This window comes from Schistocerca gregaria, chromosome X, assembly GCF_023897955.1.
Source record: "Schistocerca gregaria isolate iqSchGreg1 chromosome X, iqSchGreg1.2, whole genome shotgun sequence".
NCBI lineage: Eukaryota > Metazoa > Arthropoda > Insecta > Orthoptera > Acrididae > Schistocerca > Schistocerca gregaria.
Genome location: NC_064931.1, coordinates 531,067,229 through 531,086,867, shown reverse-complemented (window position 1 = coordinate 531,086,867; position 19,639 = coordinate 531,067,229). Strand labels below are relative to the sequence as shown.

Sequence of the window (19,639 nt, the reverse complement as noted above, 5' to 3'; positions counted from 1 at the left end):
CTATCATGTGTAATGAGAAGTAAGTATACACAGTACTGAATAATTTGGGAAAAAAACAAGGAATCTTAACATCTTTCCAAAAAACATACTTAAAAAAAGTGATAGTGTGGGATAGAAAATCCCAGTATTGTCGTGAAACAGTTATTTCATATGCCACTATAATCAACAGTAGCAGCACATGGAAAAATAAAATGAAATGCTGCAAAAGTTTGAAAGGACCACCACTTCAGCTTGAATCTGTCAGAAATAGTGTAGTGTGTAACTGTAATACTCTAAGGAAAGATTAGAAATCCTGTGATATTGTAGGTGTAAATAAGATGTACTACGATGATTATCATGTCAAAAGGCAGCCCATTTTGAACTATTCTGTGCATCTCCCAATGCTAACCACCGGCAGCCATCTCTGCCACTGGTTGACAATAAATTCTCTCCTCCACACTGCTTGCAAAAACTTTACAATAATTAATTAATTATTCTCACAGCCAAAAGTTTCTAGAAGGAACTGCCAAATTGCAATATTATTTTGTACATGCATGGTTATGTGAATGATTAATGTATGATCACTTATGTCAGGAATGGTAACCAGAGAACATTAATTATGCAACCACATGATATTTTGATCATGATACGTTAATGAAAGGCATGAAAAGAGTATCAGATAGCAGTGCAGTTAGAGAACATAGATAAGTCTGATGCTTGTGAAACACTGAATTGTTAGTTTATCAGTTTCAAATGCGTTGCATTGTGGTTTTGTACATGGCCTCATACATTGTTCAGGCTACATGTTGTTCACTTGACAGATGACTAAGCACTTAAAATAATTTTGAATAACCAAGATAACACTGTGCAGTCATTGAACATCTGTTTTCACTCACAAATCCCCTCCCTGTCACCCTCACCCTAGTCAAGCTGCAGGGCTGGTTGTAGTTGGCAGGAGAATTCAGCTGAGAGAGAGAGAGAGAGAGAGAGAGAGAGAGAGAGAGAGAGAGAGAGAGAGAGAGAGAGATTACCTGTATTTATATTTCACCTAGGACTTTCCATTATTATATTAACTTATCATATTTACTGTAATTTCATTTACAGTTTTGCTATGGGTATTTACCCATTTTTGGCAGTGTGTGTAGGATTTATTGTTTTTGAGAATTATTTCAACAGAGACCTAGTGAAATGATAACTGTGGAAATTTTGTAAGGATTAACAAAATTAGCAAAAAAATATTTCAGGTGCAATATTTCTATAAAAAACAACTTACTAAATACCTTAGCTTCGAAGGATACACTAAAGGAACAGAAGTAATTCTATTGTTTTTTTTTTTTTTTTAGAAATCTAGAAAATATAAACACTACTCATTTGCCCAAACTTCCATATTTAATTGAGGGAGTAGAGAGAAATTCTTAATGGCACTGAAATATTTTAAATGATCTTATACATGCATTTCAGATTTGTTTCCAGTACTTCAGGAAGTCAAATGGAATGCTTTAATTTGTTGCCACTTCCATTTTCTGTAGATATGGGTTATTCAGAAACTGATTTACGTATAGTAATGTTAGTTCCACAATGCAACAGAAAACGACATAGTAAATTTTGCAACAAAATGAGTCATATATTTCTATATAGGTTTACATCAGTTTCAGTTTCTGCAGCCTCAGGTTTGCAGCCACAATTACACGTTTATTCAGATCCACTTTCATGAATTAGCAAGTATTCCCACAAGTATTTTGCCCAGAGAATCTCAATGGAAAGCGTGTCTTCAGATTTGTAGTAACAGACATTCATGCTTGCGTAAAGGAGGAAGTGAGGAATAATTTTTAATAACAGAGGTTTTTTGTATTTAATATGAAGAGAAAATTATGGCATAGAATTTTACAGCAGTGGATACTTCATCCAAAATGACTTCATGTGGATTATCCAATTTCTGTATGTGGCTATACTGTACCCTTTACTTTATCACAATATTATAAACAAGGATATATCACACATGGTATAAGAGCCGCACAACCTAGGATCAGGTTATTCTTACCAACATATTGTTTTATTATTATTATTATTATTACACTGACCGAAAGGAAATAGCGACACTGAGAAGGAGTTGTGCAACATAAATGAAAGTTGGTAGGCATGTTTCTACATCTGAAACTACATCTATTAAAATTTCATGCCAGTTGCACGAGAGTGGCACTAATAGCTTCACTATGAGGATGTAAATCAGGTTTGCTTTAAATACACACTGAAACAATCGTGAGCATTAGTTAGCTTTGAAATTCAATGTGGTGAATTGATGTTAGTCAAGAATGTCTTTGAGGCAAAAAAATACACCATTATCAACACCTCACAGAGTTCGAAATAGGTCACATAATAGAGCTACAAGAACCTGAATGTTCCTTCTACAGTATTGCAGAAAGAGTTGGCAGGAATGTAGCAACTGTACATGATTGCTGACAGAAGTGGTCACAGAAGTGTACGGCCGCAAGATGATCGGGCTTCAGATGGTCATGTGGCACTACCGAGAGGGTAGATCATGATGTTCAGTGGATGGCAGTGGCACATCGTATTGCATCTTCAGCAGCAGTTGGGGTCATTATGACACAGTGACAGATTGACCTGTTACACTTGGCTTACTTCAAGGACAGCTCTGTGCCCAATGCCCTGTAGCATGCAGCTGACCCCAGACCACCTTCATTTTCGACTTCAATGGTGTCAAATGAGGGCTCATTGGAGGGCAGGATGGATATCTTTTGTGTTTGCTAATCGAATCTGGTTCTGCCTCTCTGCCAGTGATGGCCACGTGTTGGCTAGGAGGAGGCCAGTTGAGGACCTGCAGCCAGCATGACTGCATGCTGGATACACTGAACCCACACCTGAAGTTATGGTCTGGGGTGGAATTTCATCTGAGAGTACGAGCACTCTCGTGGTTATCCCATGGATCCTGACTGCAAATTTGTGATACGGCTTGTTGTGCTGCCATTCATGAACAGTATTCCATATGGTGTTTTCCAACAGGATAATGCTCACCTACATACCACTGTTGTAACCCAGCAAGCTCTACAGAGTGTCAGAATGTTGCCTTGACCTCCTCAATCACCATAATATCTGTCTCCAATCAATCGCATATGAGACATCATCAAACAGTAACTCTGGTATCGTCCACAACCAACATTAACCATCCCTGTATTGACTGACCAAATGCAACAGGCAGGAATGCCATCTCACAGATTGACATTACAGCACCAGTACAACACAGTGCTTGCATGAACTTCCAGCATGCTGGAATAGCTGTGCATCAGCAACTTCTGCTAATCAGTACGACAAAAAATCAGCCAAAGTGCCAAATTTCATTTTTTATTCACTCTTCTTTTTTGTCTGTATTTACTGTAACTGTTCGTTTACACATTTTTGACATGGTTTTTGCATTTTCAGAAGTACCATTTTTGACTGTATTACAATGATTTGAAAATGGGTCCCGGTCCGGAACTAGTCATTGAGTGAATAAAAAGAAGTGAAATTTGCGACTTTGGCTGGTTTTTTGTTGTACTGACAGCACGAGCACATTTGCATGCAACATTCTGATAGTTACACCAATTACTATTGTACCAGCATTTCACATTCCATTTGCAATGGCTTAACTCATGCTTACATTAACCTGTGATCTTGCAAAGTTAATCATGTAATTATGCTACCTAGACAAATGTATTCTCAAAATTTCATTACTCTGTATTTTGTGGAGTTGTGATTTTTTTCCATCAGTGTATTTGGTCACATGACAGTCAGATAATGAGGAGGCAGTGTGGAGGAAACATGACAGTAGCCCTTGAAAGAACATATTTGTCTCCAACAGTTTTCTCGTGTGTTCTGAAAATCATCCAATCTAAAGCAGCACATATCCAGTGTACCTCAATGAAAAATTGATGTAACAAGGTCAGTGCCATATACCAAAGTAAAAAAGACCCATTAAGTGAAGCAATACCATGCATTTACACCTCATTTACTTCTACCCTCTAAAAACCATTAAAAAAATTTAAACCTCAGTACGGACTGGTACAAGTAATAGTAGAATGTAAACCACTGTGCTTGTAAGTGTAAATACAGGACTTTTGTTCCAGGGAAATCTTCCCGTTACTCCAGTCATTCAGAGAAGGCTGTAAGTGCCAGTGATATTTATGTAATACAAATTTATTATAATACATAAAAGCAAGGGTACTCTTGTGGTTGTTCAGTGTTGTTCCTTTCATCATTCCAGTGAGCAGACATGGCACATATTACTTAGTGTGAGTTTTGTGCAAAGAATTTCCTTTCAGAAAAGTCAGTGGTTTATACCTTGATGACAAAAGTCATGGGATAGTGATATGCACATATACAGGAGGCAGTAGTATTGCGTACACAAGGTATAAAAGGACAGTGCAATGGTAGAGCTGTCATTTGTACTCAGGTGATTCATGTGAAAAGGTTTCCATATGATTGTGGCCACACAATGGGAATCAGTAGACTATGAAAATGGGATGGTATTTGGAGCTAAATGCATGGGACATTTCATTTCAGAAATAACTAGGGAATTCAGTATTGTGAGATCCACAGTATCAAGACTGTGCTGAGAATACCAAATTTCAGGCATTACGTGTCACCACGGACAACACAGTGGCAGATGGTCATCACGTAATGACCAAGAGCAGCGGCATTTGCTTAGAGTTCTGAGTGCTAATAGATAGGCAGCAATACATGAAATAACCACAGAAATCAATGTGGGAAATGTGACGAACGTATCCATTAAGACAATGCGGTGAAATTTGGTGTTAACAGGCTATGGTAGCAGATGAATGACGCGAGTGCAGTTGCTAGTGGCGCATGATCACTTGGAGTACCTCTTCTGGGCTCGTGGCCATATTGGTTGGGCCTTAGTTGACTGAAAAACCTTGACCTAGTCAGATGAGACCTGATTTCAGTTGGTAAGAGCTGATGTTCAAGTTAAAGTATGGTGCAGACTCCTCGAAGCCATGGATCGAAGTTGTCAACAAGGCATTGTGCAAGCTGGTGGTGGCTCCATAATGGTGTGGGCTGTATTTACATGGAATGGACTGGGTCCTTCAGTGCAACTGAGCTGATCATTGATTGGAAATGGTTATGCTCAGCTACTTGGAGACCATTCACAGCCATTCATGGATGTTGTGTTCTCAAACAATGACGGAATTTTTGTGGATGACAATGTACTGTGTCACCAGGCCACAATCATTTGCGATTGGTTTGAAGAACATTCTGGACACTTCAAGCGAATTATTTGGCCACCAAAATTGTGCAACATGAATCTCATCGAACATTTATGGGACATAATCGAGAGGTCTGTCTGTGCAAAACACCCTGCACAGGCAACTTCTTTCACAATTATTGAGAGTTGTAAAGGCAGTGGACTTCCAATGACTTGTTGAGTCCATGCCACATTGAGTTGGTGCACTGCACCGAGCTAAAGGTGGTCAGACACAGTATTAGGAGGTATCCTGTGACTTTTGTCGCCTCATTATATTTGAATTTTTTCTCTTAAGATTGTAGCAGATCACCTCTTTTGCTTCTTATGTGGTTCCAAATTGTTTCACAGTTGACAAAGTTATAAATGAATGCTAGCTACTTAATTTTCATTTATTTTACATAAGAAACTCAAGTTTATTGCAATAAGTCAAAGCAAGGGTACTTTCTTGGATGTTCGGTCTTTTTCATTGACCATATCTTCAGAATTGATCTTACAAAGGAATTCAGGATATTTAGTGCAGAATTCTATGCAGTTACGAAGACATATGTGCAGATGAGACATCATAGAGAAAACAAGTTTGTCATCTTCTCTGAGTGCCTATGTGTCTTACAAGCTCCTTAATAGATGTAGCAATAGAGAAAATGAACAAATTCTGTAAGTATGGATTATTCTGCTTGTTAAAAGGACATGTAGAAATTTAGAAAATGAGCAGCCTGATGTGCAGTGGGGTAAACCTTGAGGAAACACAATGTGCTATTCCCCTGCTGTCAGTTGTCTCATTATTGAGCTGAAATTGTATGTGGATGGGAGTAGTAGCAGCTTATGATGAACAAAATTAGGTGCTGTGAAACCAACTGTCAGATTGTGGCGTACTTGCTTCCAGTCGCTCCAGTGAGAAGTATTCAACTCGATTCATCTCTGTATAGAGCATGCTCATCCCACTCAGAAACTGTTGTTGCTTAGCATAATCATTCAACTGCCATACTCTGCTTGGGTGTCCTGTAATTTATATATTTTCTTACTTCTTTCATGTGTTACAGTTTTTATAAACAGAAGTATTTTTATGTATTAGTACTACCCATGAGTTAATTATGTTATATTATACATTAAATGTTAGCTCCAAACACAACAAGAGCTCCACCAGTGTAATCAATTACCAGTCAGCCGAGATGTGTTTTGCAGCACCTTGAGATGTGATGTTCATGTACGCAATACTAGAAAGAATCACTTGCTAGATTTGCCTTCCTCAAGACTTTCTGTAGTGTATAAAAATTATAATCTTTTATGTGAAACATTTTTCAATTACTTACGATACTCAGCTCAAACAGTACAACTAAATAATGACACTTGGCTAAAATACAATGAATTCTGTTGAGTTAGAAATAATATGTATTTTTTCTAAGTGACAAAAAAACTTTTGATTTCTTAAATAAGCTAGTTACTTTCTGAGTTAGTTGCTGTGAATTTATTTGATTATTTTACACAACTTGATTCAACTGTTAACTTTGATAATGCCAGCTGTATGAAAAATACTGAAAGGTGAATAAAGATTCTGATTCCAGCTATGCATGTGTGAACAGTTTGCAGGTGTTGCATCAGGATTGTTGCAAAGATGCAGGAGTGACATGTACAGGCAGTGCCAAAATGGATGGTCCATGACCGAACTTTGTAGTGAGATAAGCAATGCATGCAGAAGGAAAATACTGTGCGCTTTATGCAGACCATTGGGCCTTCATCTTAAAATGGCAGTGCATAAGTATTTATGTTAATAGTACTCATTGGGGCGTACAAAACATTCATAGACATTTTTGAAGATTATCCACAATATAGTTTCTTTGGGTCAGAAATGCAGTCTCTGTGATTGATCTGAAACAAAAAAGTGATTAGGAGCTTCACTGAAAGTTACTAGTGTGTGCCTAGTCTTGGAAGTCTGCAGTTGTATTTACGAGATTACATACACACATTGAGAATAAGTCACATTTCTGTTGGTGGAGTTCTCTGGCTGAATTTGAATAAATCTGAGCTAATTTGTATAACTCGTAAAAAGTCGAGAAAAAGTATTCATTTGTAACAGAGGTGCCTATAACTTTTCAGTGTAATGCCATACTGTAACTGATTTTGTTAATATTTTTCATCTGTCTAACAATAATATTTTTCTTGTAGGTGCTGTTAAGGGGGAAATGATCCATGTCACTTTCGATGGTTGGAGAGGTGCCTTTGATTATTGGTGCCGTTTTGATTCGAGAGACATCTTCCCTGTTGGTTGGTGTGCAAAAAGTGGCCATCCATTGCAGCCACCTGGGCAAAAGAGTAAGTTTATTGATTTCTAATGTTTTATAATATGTTTCAATTAAATTATTATCTGATAATTGCATAAAATTGGGTCTACTGATGTAATGGAGCCACAGCATGTAGTGTATCCCAAACTGTTATGGTAAAAAATACTAGATGATGAAGGATACTAATGTGGGTACTTTGAGATAAGGAATTGGTGGTTGGAAATGTGTATTGATTGTTCTTGTAGTCAGAAGTAACCTGCGCCTTGTAGCAACATCTAAAGTTCATTGTAGCTTTGCAAAATGGTGACTGACAGTGTATGCATTACAGTGACACTGGAAAATCCATTGAAAAACTAAACACTTGTTTAAATTCATTTGTCCCTCTCATGAAGGATGTAGCATTGTACAGTGATTTTGCCATATGACTTTCAGGATGTTACAGTGTGACAAATATTATGTTAGTACATGGATGATGCTGTATTTCTCAGTAAGTCCTCTTCATCTTTGACAGAACATATGTCCATCTACATTTATTAACACCCTTTTGACTGCTAATACAAAAATGTTATAAGAGGTCACTTGAGTGACGGGCCTGCTCGTAAAGCTTCACAGACAGTAGGGCTGGCTTGTGAGACAGTGTAGTGTGCTAGATTGGGAATGAATCCATGTACCAGATTAACAACTGAGAGTTTGCTGCACCATTTAGCCTGAATATAGTTTGTTGGTGGATTTCTACATTTTTTAGTGAAAGGTTCCCCATCTACAAATCAGAATAAGAATTTAAAAAACTTTTGAGAGGAGATCTCAGTCTGAAGTAATTTATAAATTAACTGTTTATACAAAATGCAAAATATATTATAGAAGTTTTGATATCTAGCTGAAATTTTTAGTATACATTCATAATAACCATTGAATATGGAAGTTGTCTTGACTCCAACAGATTGATGCTGCATAGTGAATATGGAAGTAGTCTGTCTTTCTAGCAGATGCCATGAGAGAGGTGTTGTGTATCACAGAGAAGTGTAGTGTTACAATTCAAAGAATGCACATTCCCAGAATAGCAAGCAACATATTACTTGTTGCCACACACACGTCTCACGAAATCACCACGACCGTAAAACTGTGGAAACTTAGCTTATACATACGCTTTCCAACAACCGTTCTATCTATGCACCATTCAAAAATGGAGTGGGAAAGAAGGGAGAGTGATTTGATAGTAAGATATGTCATTTTTGTACACAAAGTATCTACATTAAGATGTTTCAAAAAGAAAGATTATTGTGTAGATGTTGGTGTGTGAACTTGTATATCAGTTGTAAGCTCATCTTAAAGTGTATTTCATGTATGTTATTTAATATCTTTAGTTACTGTTGCATGACCTTTGTTAAAATCTCAAAAGAATACAGTTCTGTGTACTTTCTATACCTTACCATTTGTTGAGCAGCAGCCCATGGAGCAAGTCGGTACAAAACCAGAGTGTGCAATATTCCTCCACCACTTGCTGTTTCATGTGGTGCAACCTCATCTGAGCAGGTGTTGCCAGGCAGCAGTGTTGGAGAAAAGGAATCGTCTGTGACAGTTACTGAGCCAGACACATCAAGTTCACAAAAGCAGTCATCTGCATGTGAGTAAGATTATTGAAATAGCAACTTAGTAGAGTAATAGAGCAGTATTTCTGTTTAAAGAATGTGTGTTTTGTATATGTCAAAATGTGTTTTGATGATGTGATTGGGGCTAATCTTCAGCAATTCGTGTTTCTTGGAACAGATATTCACTAATAATGTTGTCATGTCGTAACCAGAATTAAGTTGTAAATAAAAGGCAACTAATAGCACATTTATGACAAACACCACTGTACAGTCAGAACAGAACTGATCTACTGGACAGCAAAGGCAGCTATTTATAGAAACTTTATATGATGTTTTTACATCCTTTGAGTACTCCAGAATCTACGAACATAAGATATATCAAAAACCTTCCAGAACTGGTAAATACTAAATAACTTCTGGTGATCAGGTTTGAACTGGTGACTTGCAGCACATCAGCCAGTTACACTAACCACTACACTACACTACACTGCGTGCACCACAGCTCACGGCAATGCTCCCAATCCTGGAGCAACAGCGACCCACTCTTTGACATTCTCACTGTAGCCAACTGCAGCTCCTGGGATCCAGATGTTGTCATTAGCCCACTGTATGGCAGATCATCACATTCTGGCCATGTTGTTACATCCTCTTCACAGTGACGAATATCAAAGATAGCCCTTATCGTTGAAGCTTCAGTCATTGAGTGAGTCTTCAGTTTCCTTGAACCTGTGTTTCCTTGAACCTCCCATTGTCGATCTGCGGCTCTGGGCTGTAGTAGGGCATCATATGGTGAACATTGTTGGTTGGTTGGTCAATTGATTTTGGTGAAGGGACTAGACAGCGAGTTCATTGGTCCCATTGGATTAGGGAAGGATGGAGAAGGAAGTCGGCGATGCCCTTTCAGAGGAACCATCCTGGCATTTGCCTGAAGAGATTTAGGGAAATCACGGAAAATCTAAATGTGGATGGCCAAATGCGGGTTTGAACATCATCGTCCTGAATATGAGTCCAGTGTGCTAACCAATGTGCCACCTCTCTTAGTCGGAAAACATGGGTGATGCCTCTGGACTCCTATCTTTTTGTTAAAGGGTCGTAATCTTCTCTTTCATATGTGTTGTCAGACAAGCGATGGATGATACAATACAGTGCAAAGTAGTGCTTTAGTAACTTTGTCAGTAGTCCTACTTTCCGCATAGGCATAAAAATCCATACCAAGTTTTCCAGGCTATATCTCAATGGCTGGTGCTTGGCATTGTAACAGTCTCGGTCCTTCTCTTGGGCATCCAATGTACATATGCAAGCCAGCTGCCTTACTTCTTCTGTCCTGGTGACGTTTCACATTGTCATCCTGGGTATCATCTCATTGAAACAGGAACAGTTTACCCATTGCCATTTTGGCCTTAGAAATTGTGGAACAGAAAGAATGGTGTGAAGCCTTTAGTGTGACAAACAGTATCGTATCCTACTCTCACTATTCATTCTCGTTATACATCGAGAGTATAACTGCCAATGTTTTTTGTTTAAAGTGTTCTGTGTGACCATTGGTCTGTGGGTGGTGTCACAATGTGAGTTATTACCTTTGATATGAGTCTCAATTTGAAAACAGTTCCACAGTCAGAGATCATTAGTGCATTGAAATTATATCTTCTGCTATGAACATTGCAATTTCCAGAGTTTCAGCCATCAGCACAGCATTGGAGACAGAGTAATGGGTCAGTTAGTCAGTGAAGATTCCAATTATTTGACATCGGGAATCTCCCCAAGAGGTCAATTCCAGTTCAGTGGAATGACACTGCTGCAGGCGGAATTGGAACCAGATGCCCTGGAGGTAATTGCAGCACATGCTTCTGCCAGTGGCATTCCTTACAGTGGTTCACATATTGGAAAACACATTGGTACAAACTTGCCAGTGATAACTGCATCTGATTTTTCTACAGTCGTCACGAATTCCACATGGCCAGATCTTTGAGCATCTTGGAAAATCTTCAGGATAGCAGGCTATCGATTGGCTGGGATGATGAGCAACTATGTATGCCCCATTGGATCACATTTCCTCTTATACAGTGTTATTAACTGGAATCCTCCTCTGTTCTCTTTCTTCCTCCTTCAAGCGTTCCATGGTTTTGATGCTGGATCTTCTCTCTGTTCAGCAGAAATTTCACCAGGCTTCTGTAGACATTGTAGCACTACTTCTGTCTTAATAAAGGTAACAGATTACCTGAAGTTTGTCGTGAATGTACAAGAGGTGACCAGCATGTGCTTCTTAGACTTCAGCAAAGCCTCTGACACTGTCAACTTTGACATTTTATTTTCCAAACTTAGTAGCCTAAATTTCTCATCATGTGCACTGCAGTGCAGTAGTTTCGCTCATGTCTGACATATCGTCAGCAGTGCATCATGTTTGGCATTATAAAGTCACAGTGGACTTAGATAGTATTGGGTGTTCCCTAGGATTCAGTATTAGGTGCTAAACTCTTCTCCAGTTTTGTCCTACTGCAATACCACATTTGTGCTGACTCCTCCAGTAGCATATAAGTGCAAAAACAATAAACCTGAAGACAGCTATAGAGAATATCAGTACTGACCTGTGTGTGCTACCAAAATGTGTGTGGCACAAAGGGTTAAAGCCCAACCCATCCTAAATCCGTGCAGTACTGGTTGGTCATTCTAGACTCATTAGTCAAGGTTATTGTGAATTCCTACAGTCTTTAACCCTAAATGGGACAAATATCAACTTCTCTCCTTCATCAAAGAGTCTAGGAATAATAATAGATGAAAATTGAAATTGGAATGATTATTTAACTGCAATGTGCGAAAAGGCATCAGCATGTCTCCGGGCCCTACAAATATATAAGATGATCTTCCTTCTTCACCTGAAAAAGGAACTTGTCCAAATACATGTACTTCCAGTTATTGATAACAGCGATGTTATCCAAAGCTCACAGCACCTAGAACGGGTTATGAATGCCTGTGTTCATTGTATATGTGATGTTAGACTCTTTGATCATATTCCACCATCATATGCTTAGCGATTTCCATACTCTGCTCTACTGTCCCCCATATCTCTCCTCAACCGTAATGTCCTTGTCTGAACACTATGGCACAAAGATCCATTCTCAGAGCAAAATCATTTCTGTCCCACTCCATCATTCAGCCATTTTCTTTAAATCCTTCTCAGTAGCAGAAACCTGACTCTGGATTAACCTCTCGCATTGTATTAGAGAACTGAGTAACATCTGCAGCATATCTACTTAAGCAACAGTAATGATTACCGTTGTCCCTGTAAGTGCTCATAATGTTTGTACATCTTTCTTTCAAACCAGATCTACCTTATTTCCCAGTAGTATTAGCTGGTGCAGTCTCCTTAAATTTCCTTTCCCCAAAACTCGCTGTATCAGAGAACATCTATTTTGTACACCTATAAATTGTTTTATGTCTGCCACTATCATTATTATTATCCAGTATTAACTTTATTAGCTCATAGTATTACTTACTCAAATTGTCACTGTAGACACTCATATGTTGAACCCCGACTGACATTCCACGCAAGCTGCTGTGTTCTGGCATAGGATTCCTTGAAAGGCAACCAATGCCCTTGTGTTTATGTCCATTTTTGTATACCACTGCGATGTCAATGCTCCTAGAGCCTCAGGGCCCTTCTCACCAGTCAACACGATGTATCCTTCAGGCCTGTCGGCCAGCATAGAGAATAATTGTCCAGCACAACGATGAGTGGTTTGCCATATAAATACAGCTATAACTCCTTGATGGCCCAAATAACTGCAAAGCACTCTTTCTCACCTGTAGAACAGTTCATCTCGGATTTGGAGAGTACTCTGGAAGCGGAAGCACAAGATCTCTCTTTTCAACACCTTCTAGAATTTTTAGTAGTAGTGTCCCTGTCCCAAAACCAGTAACTAAAGAACTTGAGATGATGATAGTGCCTCCTTCATGACAGGGAAAGATCTTTCTTGCATCTTGTTCTAGGAAAATTTGGGGTCTTCATGCAGTAGTTCTTGCAAGGGTCGTACCTTGGTGCAGAAGTCCCTTATTAATTGCCAGTTGTACAAGTATGTCCGAAAAAAGTTTATCATATCACAAATGTGCTAAGAATCCAGAAAATCTGTGACTGCTCTTATTTTCCCTGGAATGGGACAGACTCCATTGCCATTCACTAGATGGCATAAGATTTTTATATCTGGGGCACTGAAGAGGCACTTTTTTGGATTTGGGTGAGGCCTGCAAGGGGCTTAGATGTTCTTTCAATCTCTTAAGAAGACAATGTCATCCAGATAGTAAAGACATGCCATCCATTTAAGGTGTCAAAGGAGGTTGTCCAAAATACATCTGAAGGTGGCTGGAGCATTACATAACTCAGTCAACATATCTTTTCACTCGGAGGCTATCTGAAGTTATTGAAGGCAGTCTCTCCCCAGTCAGCCTCGATCTGCCAGCAGTCTATCTCCACGCTCATAGTTGAGAAATATTTTGTTCCTTTCAAGCAGTCTAGGATGTCATCAATGCATGGCAAAGAGTGAGTCTGTTCAGTCATCAGTAGTTGATGCACAAATACCATCCTAGTAAACATAGTCCTAGTAAAAGTATTAATTCATCACACACTTCATTCATGCAGTGTGTTGTATTTGGCAATTTGGTCAAATCTTTCAGTGAGTTCATCAAGTCCTGACTACCATCTCCAGAGAACACTGATGGATGACCCATGTGCAGCTGACTTGCTACCGGTTTGAAATCTGTTATTGGTTTCCTGAATATACAGACCTTGAGAATGGTTGTAATGCTTGGATTCCAGTTCCTGTGAGTGTAGGCAGTGGTGTTTATGTTGCCTTATTGGAGCCATGGTGATGTAAAGGATTTGAACTACCATGTCTCCACCAGACGTCATCACGTCATGACCAGAATAAAGTCCAAATCCGAAAGAAGGTCATCAATAAAATACACACTTATCACTGACAGCACATTTAATACACACACCAATCTACATTCAGAATAGAACCAACCCTCTGGAATTACATTACAGCTATTTATATAAATTTCAAATGTTCCAGCATGCTGGTATTTGTAAATGTGTTGAATATTCCAGAATATACACTCATTACAAACATAAGGTTGTTTGGCTTTAACTGGTGACCTGCGACGTGACAAGTAGTGACACTAATACAACTACACCACACTGCGCCCTTCACTGCTCGCAGCAGTATGTTGAGAGAGAGAGAGAGAGAGAGAGAGAGAGAGAGAGAGAGAGAGAGAGAGAGAGAGAGAGAGAGAGAGGGAGGGGGGGGGGGGGGGGGAGCATGTAAAATGTATCAGTGAATTTATTGAAAGAGAGTGTGAAACATTAAGATAGTCTTTAAATTCCATTAAATACTAATGTGTGAATTTATCTTTTGTAGTTTGCATATTCATTAACCATGGCTGCACATGTGGTCCATATCTGGATCCACGTAAAGTATCAGAATTGCCGGTGATGTATAATGCCAAGAACATAAACAGATTACTCAGAGACTTTGTGCAGTCTCTTGTAGATGCTGCATTAGATCAGAAGCAAATATTTGGCATTTTGAGACAAGGTGAAGGAAAGGTTGTTATATCAGGTAATTTTCATTTGTTTTGTGTTTCCACTCATAGTATTCTTAATTTTGTAGGCATAACTTTCTGTGTTTGTGTATACCAGATTTTTATGGTATAAGATCTGAAATTCAGCTAAGACTTCACACATTGTGAAAGATAGTGGTACTGTTTATGTAGATTTCAAACCTGTTGCACATTGGTGTGAAATTAGTCCAACAACAGTCATTTAACATATTTTGGAAAAATAATTTTACTTTAATTTGAAGTATCCAGTTTCCAGGATAACTTGAATATTTATACATTGGTTCTGCATCATGAAATGTTGGATATCATCTTACATAAAAATATGCTTGGTTATGGTTAGAAAGAAGAAATATATGACATAATGGTGATGGTCCTGTTAAAAATTAAATTGACTCTAGGAAATGTAATGCTACAACACAGTATCTTATAGACACATGCATATCACACACCGACACTAGCATTGTAATATCTCAAAAGAACTTATTTGTGGGCTATCACATTTTGAAGTTTTGAATAGCAATTTGGTTTTCTAATAAGATAAGGAATGAAAATATAATTTTCATGGTTGCTATATATACTTTAAGTATATATCAAAACTTTTGCTGAGAGTATAATCATTTTAAAATTTACTTATTAAAATTTGGTAATCATCAAAACAGTTTGCCTTATGATGTTGCCGTATTAGCTATCAGGGACCAGCTTGTAGCTTTTTAAATATAAGTGTTGATGTGTCTGAATAAAAATCATTTATCTTTTACACATAATTATGTAGCACTTGTCTTTGCAATATACAACCGTAACTTTAATTTTATTTTGACACCTATTTGGCAGTTTCAGTGACCCTTTTGCTTCAATCTCCCTCATACTACATATTAAGTTCGTGGTTTTGTTTTGTAATTAACTAGTGTCAGATTTAGTAAACATTTACTTTTGCAACAAGAAATCAATTGTGGGCTCAAAAAATTCAAATTTGAATGCTTTTGACAAAAAAAAAAAGCGCCCCCCCCCACACACACACGGGTTCGGGGGTAAGCATAGGCCTGTGGTGGTATTCCTGCCTGTCGTAAGAGGCGACTAAAAGGAGTCTCCATACCTCAAAATTATTCCGAAGAGCGAGCCGAGTAGGGAAGGGCACCTTAATTCATGCGTTGTGTCCATCGTGCGTCGAGCCCTTTCACCAGCTTATTCGTCGTTGCATTGCAGTCCAGCCCACCCTCCATCTCTTGGGCATGGATACGTTCCTGTCTGCACTTTCTGCCATGCAATGTGCAGTGCCTGTGTCTGCACTGACAAGGACCATGGACTAATTGTCACCTAATATCCAGCACGGTAGCCAGTCCGTTGTGGTGAGGCCGCCATGTACCCTGTTGGTTGTAGCCCCCTGACAACACAGGTATCGCTCTGCTGATGCCTGCGCTGTTAACTTCCCACGTATGCCAAGGAGTAGATGCCTCTCTTCCTGGGGTGTCGGGACTCCCGGCATCGGCTATCCTGCTAGGTAGCCCTTGCTGAGGCTGGGTGGCGCCCGTGGGGAGGGCCATTGGTCGTAGTGGGTGGCATCAGGGCGGATGACCCACAATCTACATCTACATTTATACTCCGCAAGCCACCCAATGGTGTGTGGCGGAGGGCACTTTACGTGCCACTGTCATTACCTTCCTTTTCTGTTCCAGTCGCGTATGGTTCGCGGGAAGAATGACTGTCTGAAAGCCTCCGTGCGCACTCGAATCTCTCTAATTTAAATTCGTGATCTCCTCAGGAGGTATAAGTAGGGGGAAGCAATATATTCGATACCTCATCCAGAAACGCCCCCTCTCGAAACCTGGCGAGCAAGCTACACCGCAATGCAGAGCGCCTCTCTTGCAGAGTCTGCCACTTGAGTTTACTAAACATCTCTGTAACGCTATCACGGTTACCAAATAACCCTGTGACGAAACGCAATAAAGTGTGGTACATCATCTCTCGCTGGTGGCCAGCCACCAGCAGTCTCTAAGCGTTCTTGGGCTCAATTTAACGCTCAGAAATACGATCCCAAAACATTCCCCTCCCTGGCCACACTGTGGGAGGAGTGTAAGTTTCAGGATGGCAGTGACAGTTATTTGCCCCGGTTCCTAGTTTGTACAAGAGCTGATGGGGAGTATTTTATGTCCACAAAGCCTCAGTTCTTCGTAGAGCATTTAGAGGACAAGTTTGGGGAGGTGGAGGGCTTGTCCAAAATGCGCTCTGGTCAGTACTGATAAAAACGGCATCCTCTGCCCAGTCACAAAGGTTACTTGCTTGTGACAAGTTGGGGGATTTTGCCGTTACAATCTCACCCCATAAGAGTTTAAATATGGTCCAGGGTATTATTTACCATAGGGACCTACTTTTGTAGTCTGATGGTGAGCTGTGCGCCAATTTAGAGCGTCAAGGTGTTCATTTCGTCTGGCACATTCATCGGGGTCCAAAGGATAATCGGATTGCTACCGGTGCCTTCATCTTGGTCTTTGAGGGTGATACATTACCGGAGAAGGCCAAGGTCATAGTCTACCATTGTGATGTCAAGCCCTATATCCCTCTCCCGATGTGGTGCTTTAAGTGCTGGAAGTTCGGCGATATGTCTTCCCACTGTACTTCCAGCCTCACATGTCGAGATTGCGGACGCCCATCACATCCCGATACTCCATGTGCCCCACCTCCCATCTGTGTCAACTGCGGAGAGCATCATTCACCGTGCTCGCCAGACTGCGCGATCTTACAGGAAGAGTGAAAAATCGTGGAATATAAGACCCTGGACCAACTGACCTATACCGAGGCTAAATATGACAGACTACATCCTGTTCGAATGACATCTACATATGACGCTGCAACAACAACTGCGTTAGCCCCGTCCGTTCAGCGAATTCCAGCCAAATCACCGAGCCGTACAACTACACATGCCCCCTTGCCCATGGGGGCCACTACCTACCCTGTTGCTCCTGCGCCACCTACCTCGGGAGCAACACCCCCTCACCCATCGGGGACGTCCGTCCCTGCTTCTAAGGCGGAGAAGCGTCCAACTTCTTCAGCTCCTCTTGCTCGCAAGGATTCCCTTGGGTCCCTCCCTTCCCAGGTTTCCACAAGCGGGAAGGATGACGCCCCGACAGTGGCATAAGTGCCCACAGGCAGCTGGTCATAGGGCTTCACGATCCTACTCCATCCTGGAAACTGAATCGGTGAAGCCCTCCCAGCCAGTGAAACCCAAGGAGCAGCGAGAGAAAGACCTCTAAGACCAAGGAACTTTAGGTGTCCCCCTTCCCCACTGCAACCTTCAAGCTCTGCGTCTGAGGGTGAGGTTGAGATCCTGGCGTCCGCTGAGGACCTAAATCTCGCTGGCCCCTCAGACACAATAGATAGCCCTTGCACAGGTGATCAATCGGTGGTGGCAGGTGATGCAGCAGCGTAATTTGCCTCCTCAGTCCCCTCATGTTTTTCTCGGCCATGGACAATGTCATCCTCCAGTGGAACTGCAGCGGTTTCTTCCACCATCTTGCTGAACTCGGACAGCTTCTCAGCCTTCACCCTTTCCTCTGTATTGCTCTTCAAGAAACTTGGTTTCCAGCAATGCGCACCCCTGCCCTCTGTGGCTATCGGGGTTATTATAGGAACCGGGCAGCTTATGAAAGCGTCTCCAGTGGTGTTTGCATCTATGTCCTTCAATACCTTCACATCGAGTCTGTCCCTCTACAAACACCTTTAGAGGCTGTCGCCATTTGGGTATGGACACCACAGGCTGTTACTGTCTGCAGTCTGTATCTTCCACCAGATGGTGATGTCCCGCAGCATGTCCTGGCTGCGCTGATAGCCCAATTGCCGCCACCTTTTCTGTTACTGGGTGACTTCAACGCCCATAACGCTCTGTGGGGTGGGACAGTGGCAACAGACCGAGGCAGCATCATTGAGCATGTATTGGCAGAGCTCGACCTTTTCCTTTTAAATGGTGGTGCCTTCACACAATTCAGTGTGGAGCATGGCACGTACTCAGCCATCGACCTTTCGATCTGCAGCCCTAGCCTCTTACCGTCTGTCCAGTGGAGTGTGCATGAGGACCTGTCACTGCCATGGCGTCACTCTTCTGGATGCCCCTGCAGATGGGCTATGAATAGGGCTGACTGGGATTTGGTCTCCTCCATTGCCACTATTGAACCCCTTTCCAATGGCGCCCTTGATGCAGTAGTTCCCTCGGTCACCATCGGCATCGTTACTGCTGCAGAATCTGCCATTCCCTGTTCTTCTGGGTCCCCTCGGCGGAGGACTGTGCCTGGGTGGTCGCCTGAGATAGCCGAGGCGATTAAAGATCGCCGGTGGGCACTCCAGCATCACAAGTGACATCCCTCATTAGAACACCTCATCACCTTTAAATGGCTCCGTGCACGGGTCCACTGCATCATTCGCCAACACAAGCAGGAGTACTGGGAAAGGTATGTCTCCACTATTGGTCTCCATATCTCTCCATCGCAGATTTGGGCCAAGATTAGGTGCCTCTATGCCTATCGGACCCGTGTCAGCATCCCTGCACTCTCACTGAATGGAGCAGTTTGTACTGATTCCGACATAATTGCAAACTGCTTAGCAGAGCTTTTTGCTCTGAGTTCTGCTTCTGCAAATTACCAACTGGCCTTCCACTGCCTGAAAGAGCATTTGGAACGTCGGAGCTTTTCTTTTCACACGCGCCACCCTGAATCCTACAATGTTCCATTCAGAGAGTGGGAATTACAAAGTGCCTTAGCCGCTTGCCCTGATATGGCTCCCAGGCCAGATCGCATCCACTGTCAGATTCTCAAACACCTCTCGGCGGACCACCAGCGATTCCTCCTAGGCTTTTACAAGCGTATCTGGGTCGAGGGTGAGTTCCCATCGCAATGGTGGGAAAGCATCGTAATCCCCAGTTTTGAAACCTGGCA

General features: G+C 41.1%; 1 protein-coding gene across 2 annotated transcripts in view; it reads left to right on the top strand.

Moving 5' to 3' along the window:
- The window catches only part of LOC126298868 (polycomb protein SCMH1), a 172,048-nt gene that overhangs the window by 74,552 nt on the left and 77,857 nt on the right, over positions 1 to 19,639 (top strand). For both annotated transcript variants that reach the window (XM_049990382.1, XM_049990381.1), the window contains exons 8-10: positions 7,400 to 7,546; positions 8,960 to 9,139; positions 14,516 to 14,716. In XM_049990382.1, the coding sequence (XP_049846339.1) occupies positions 7,400 to 7,546; positions 8,960 to 9,139; positions 14,516 to 14,716 (528 nt within the window). The remainder of the gene's footprint in view (positions 1 to 7,399; positions 7,547 to 8,959; positions 9,140 to 14,515; positions 14,717 to 19,639) is intronic.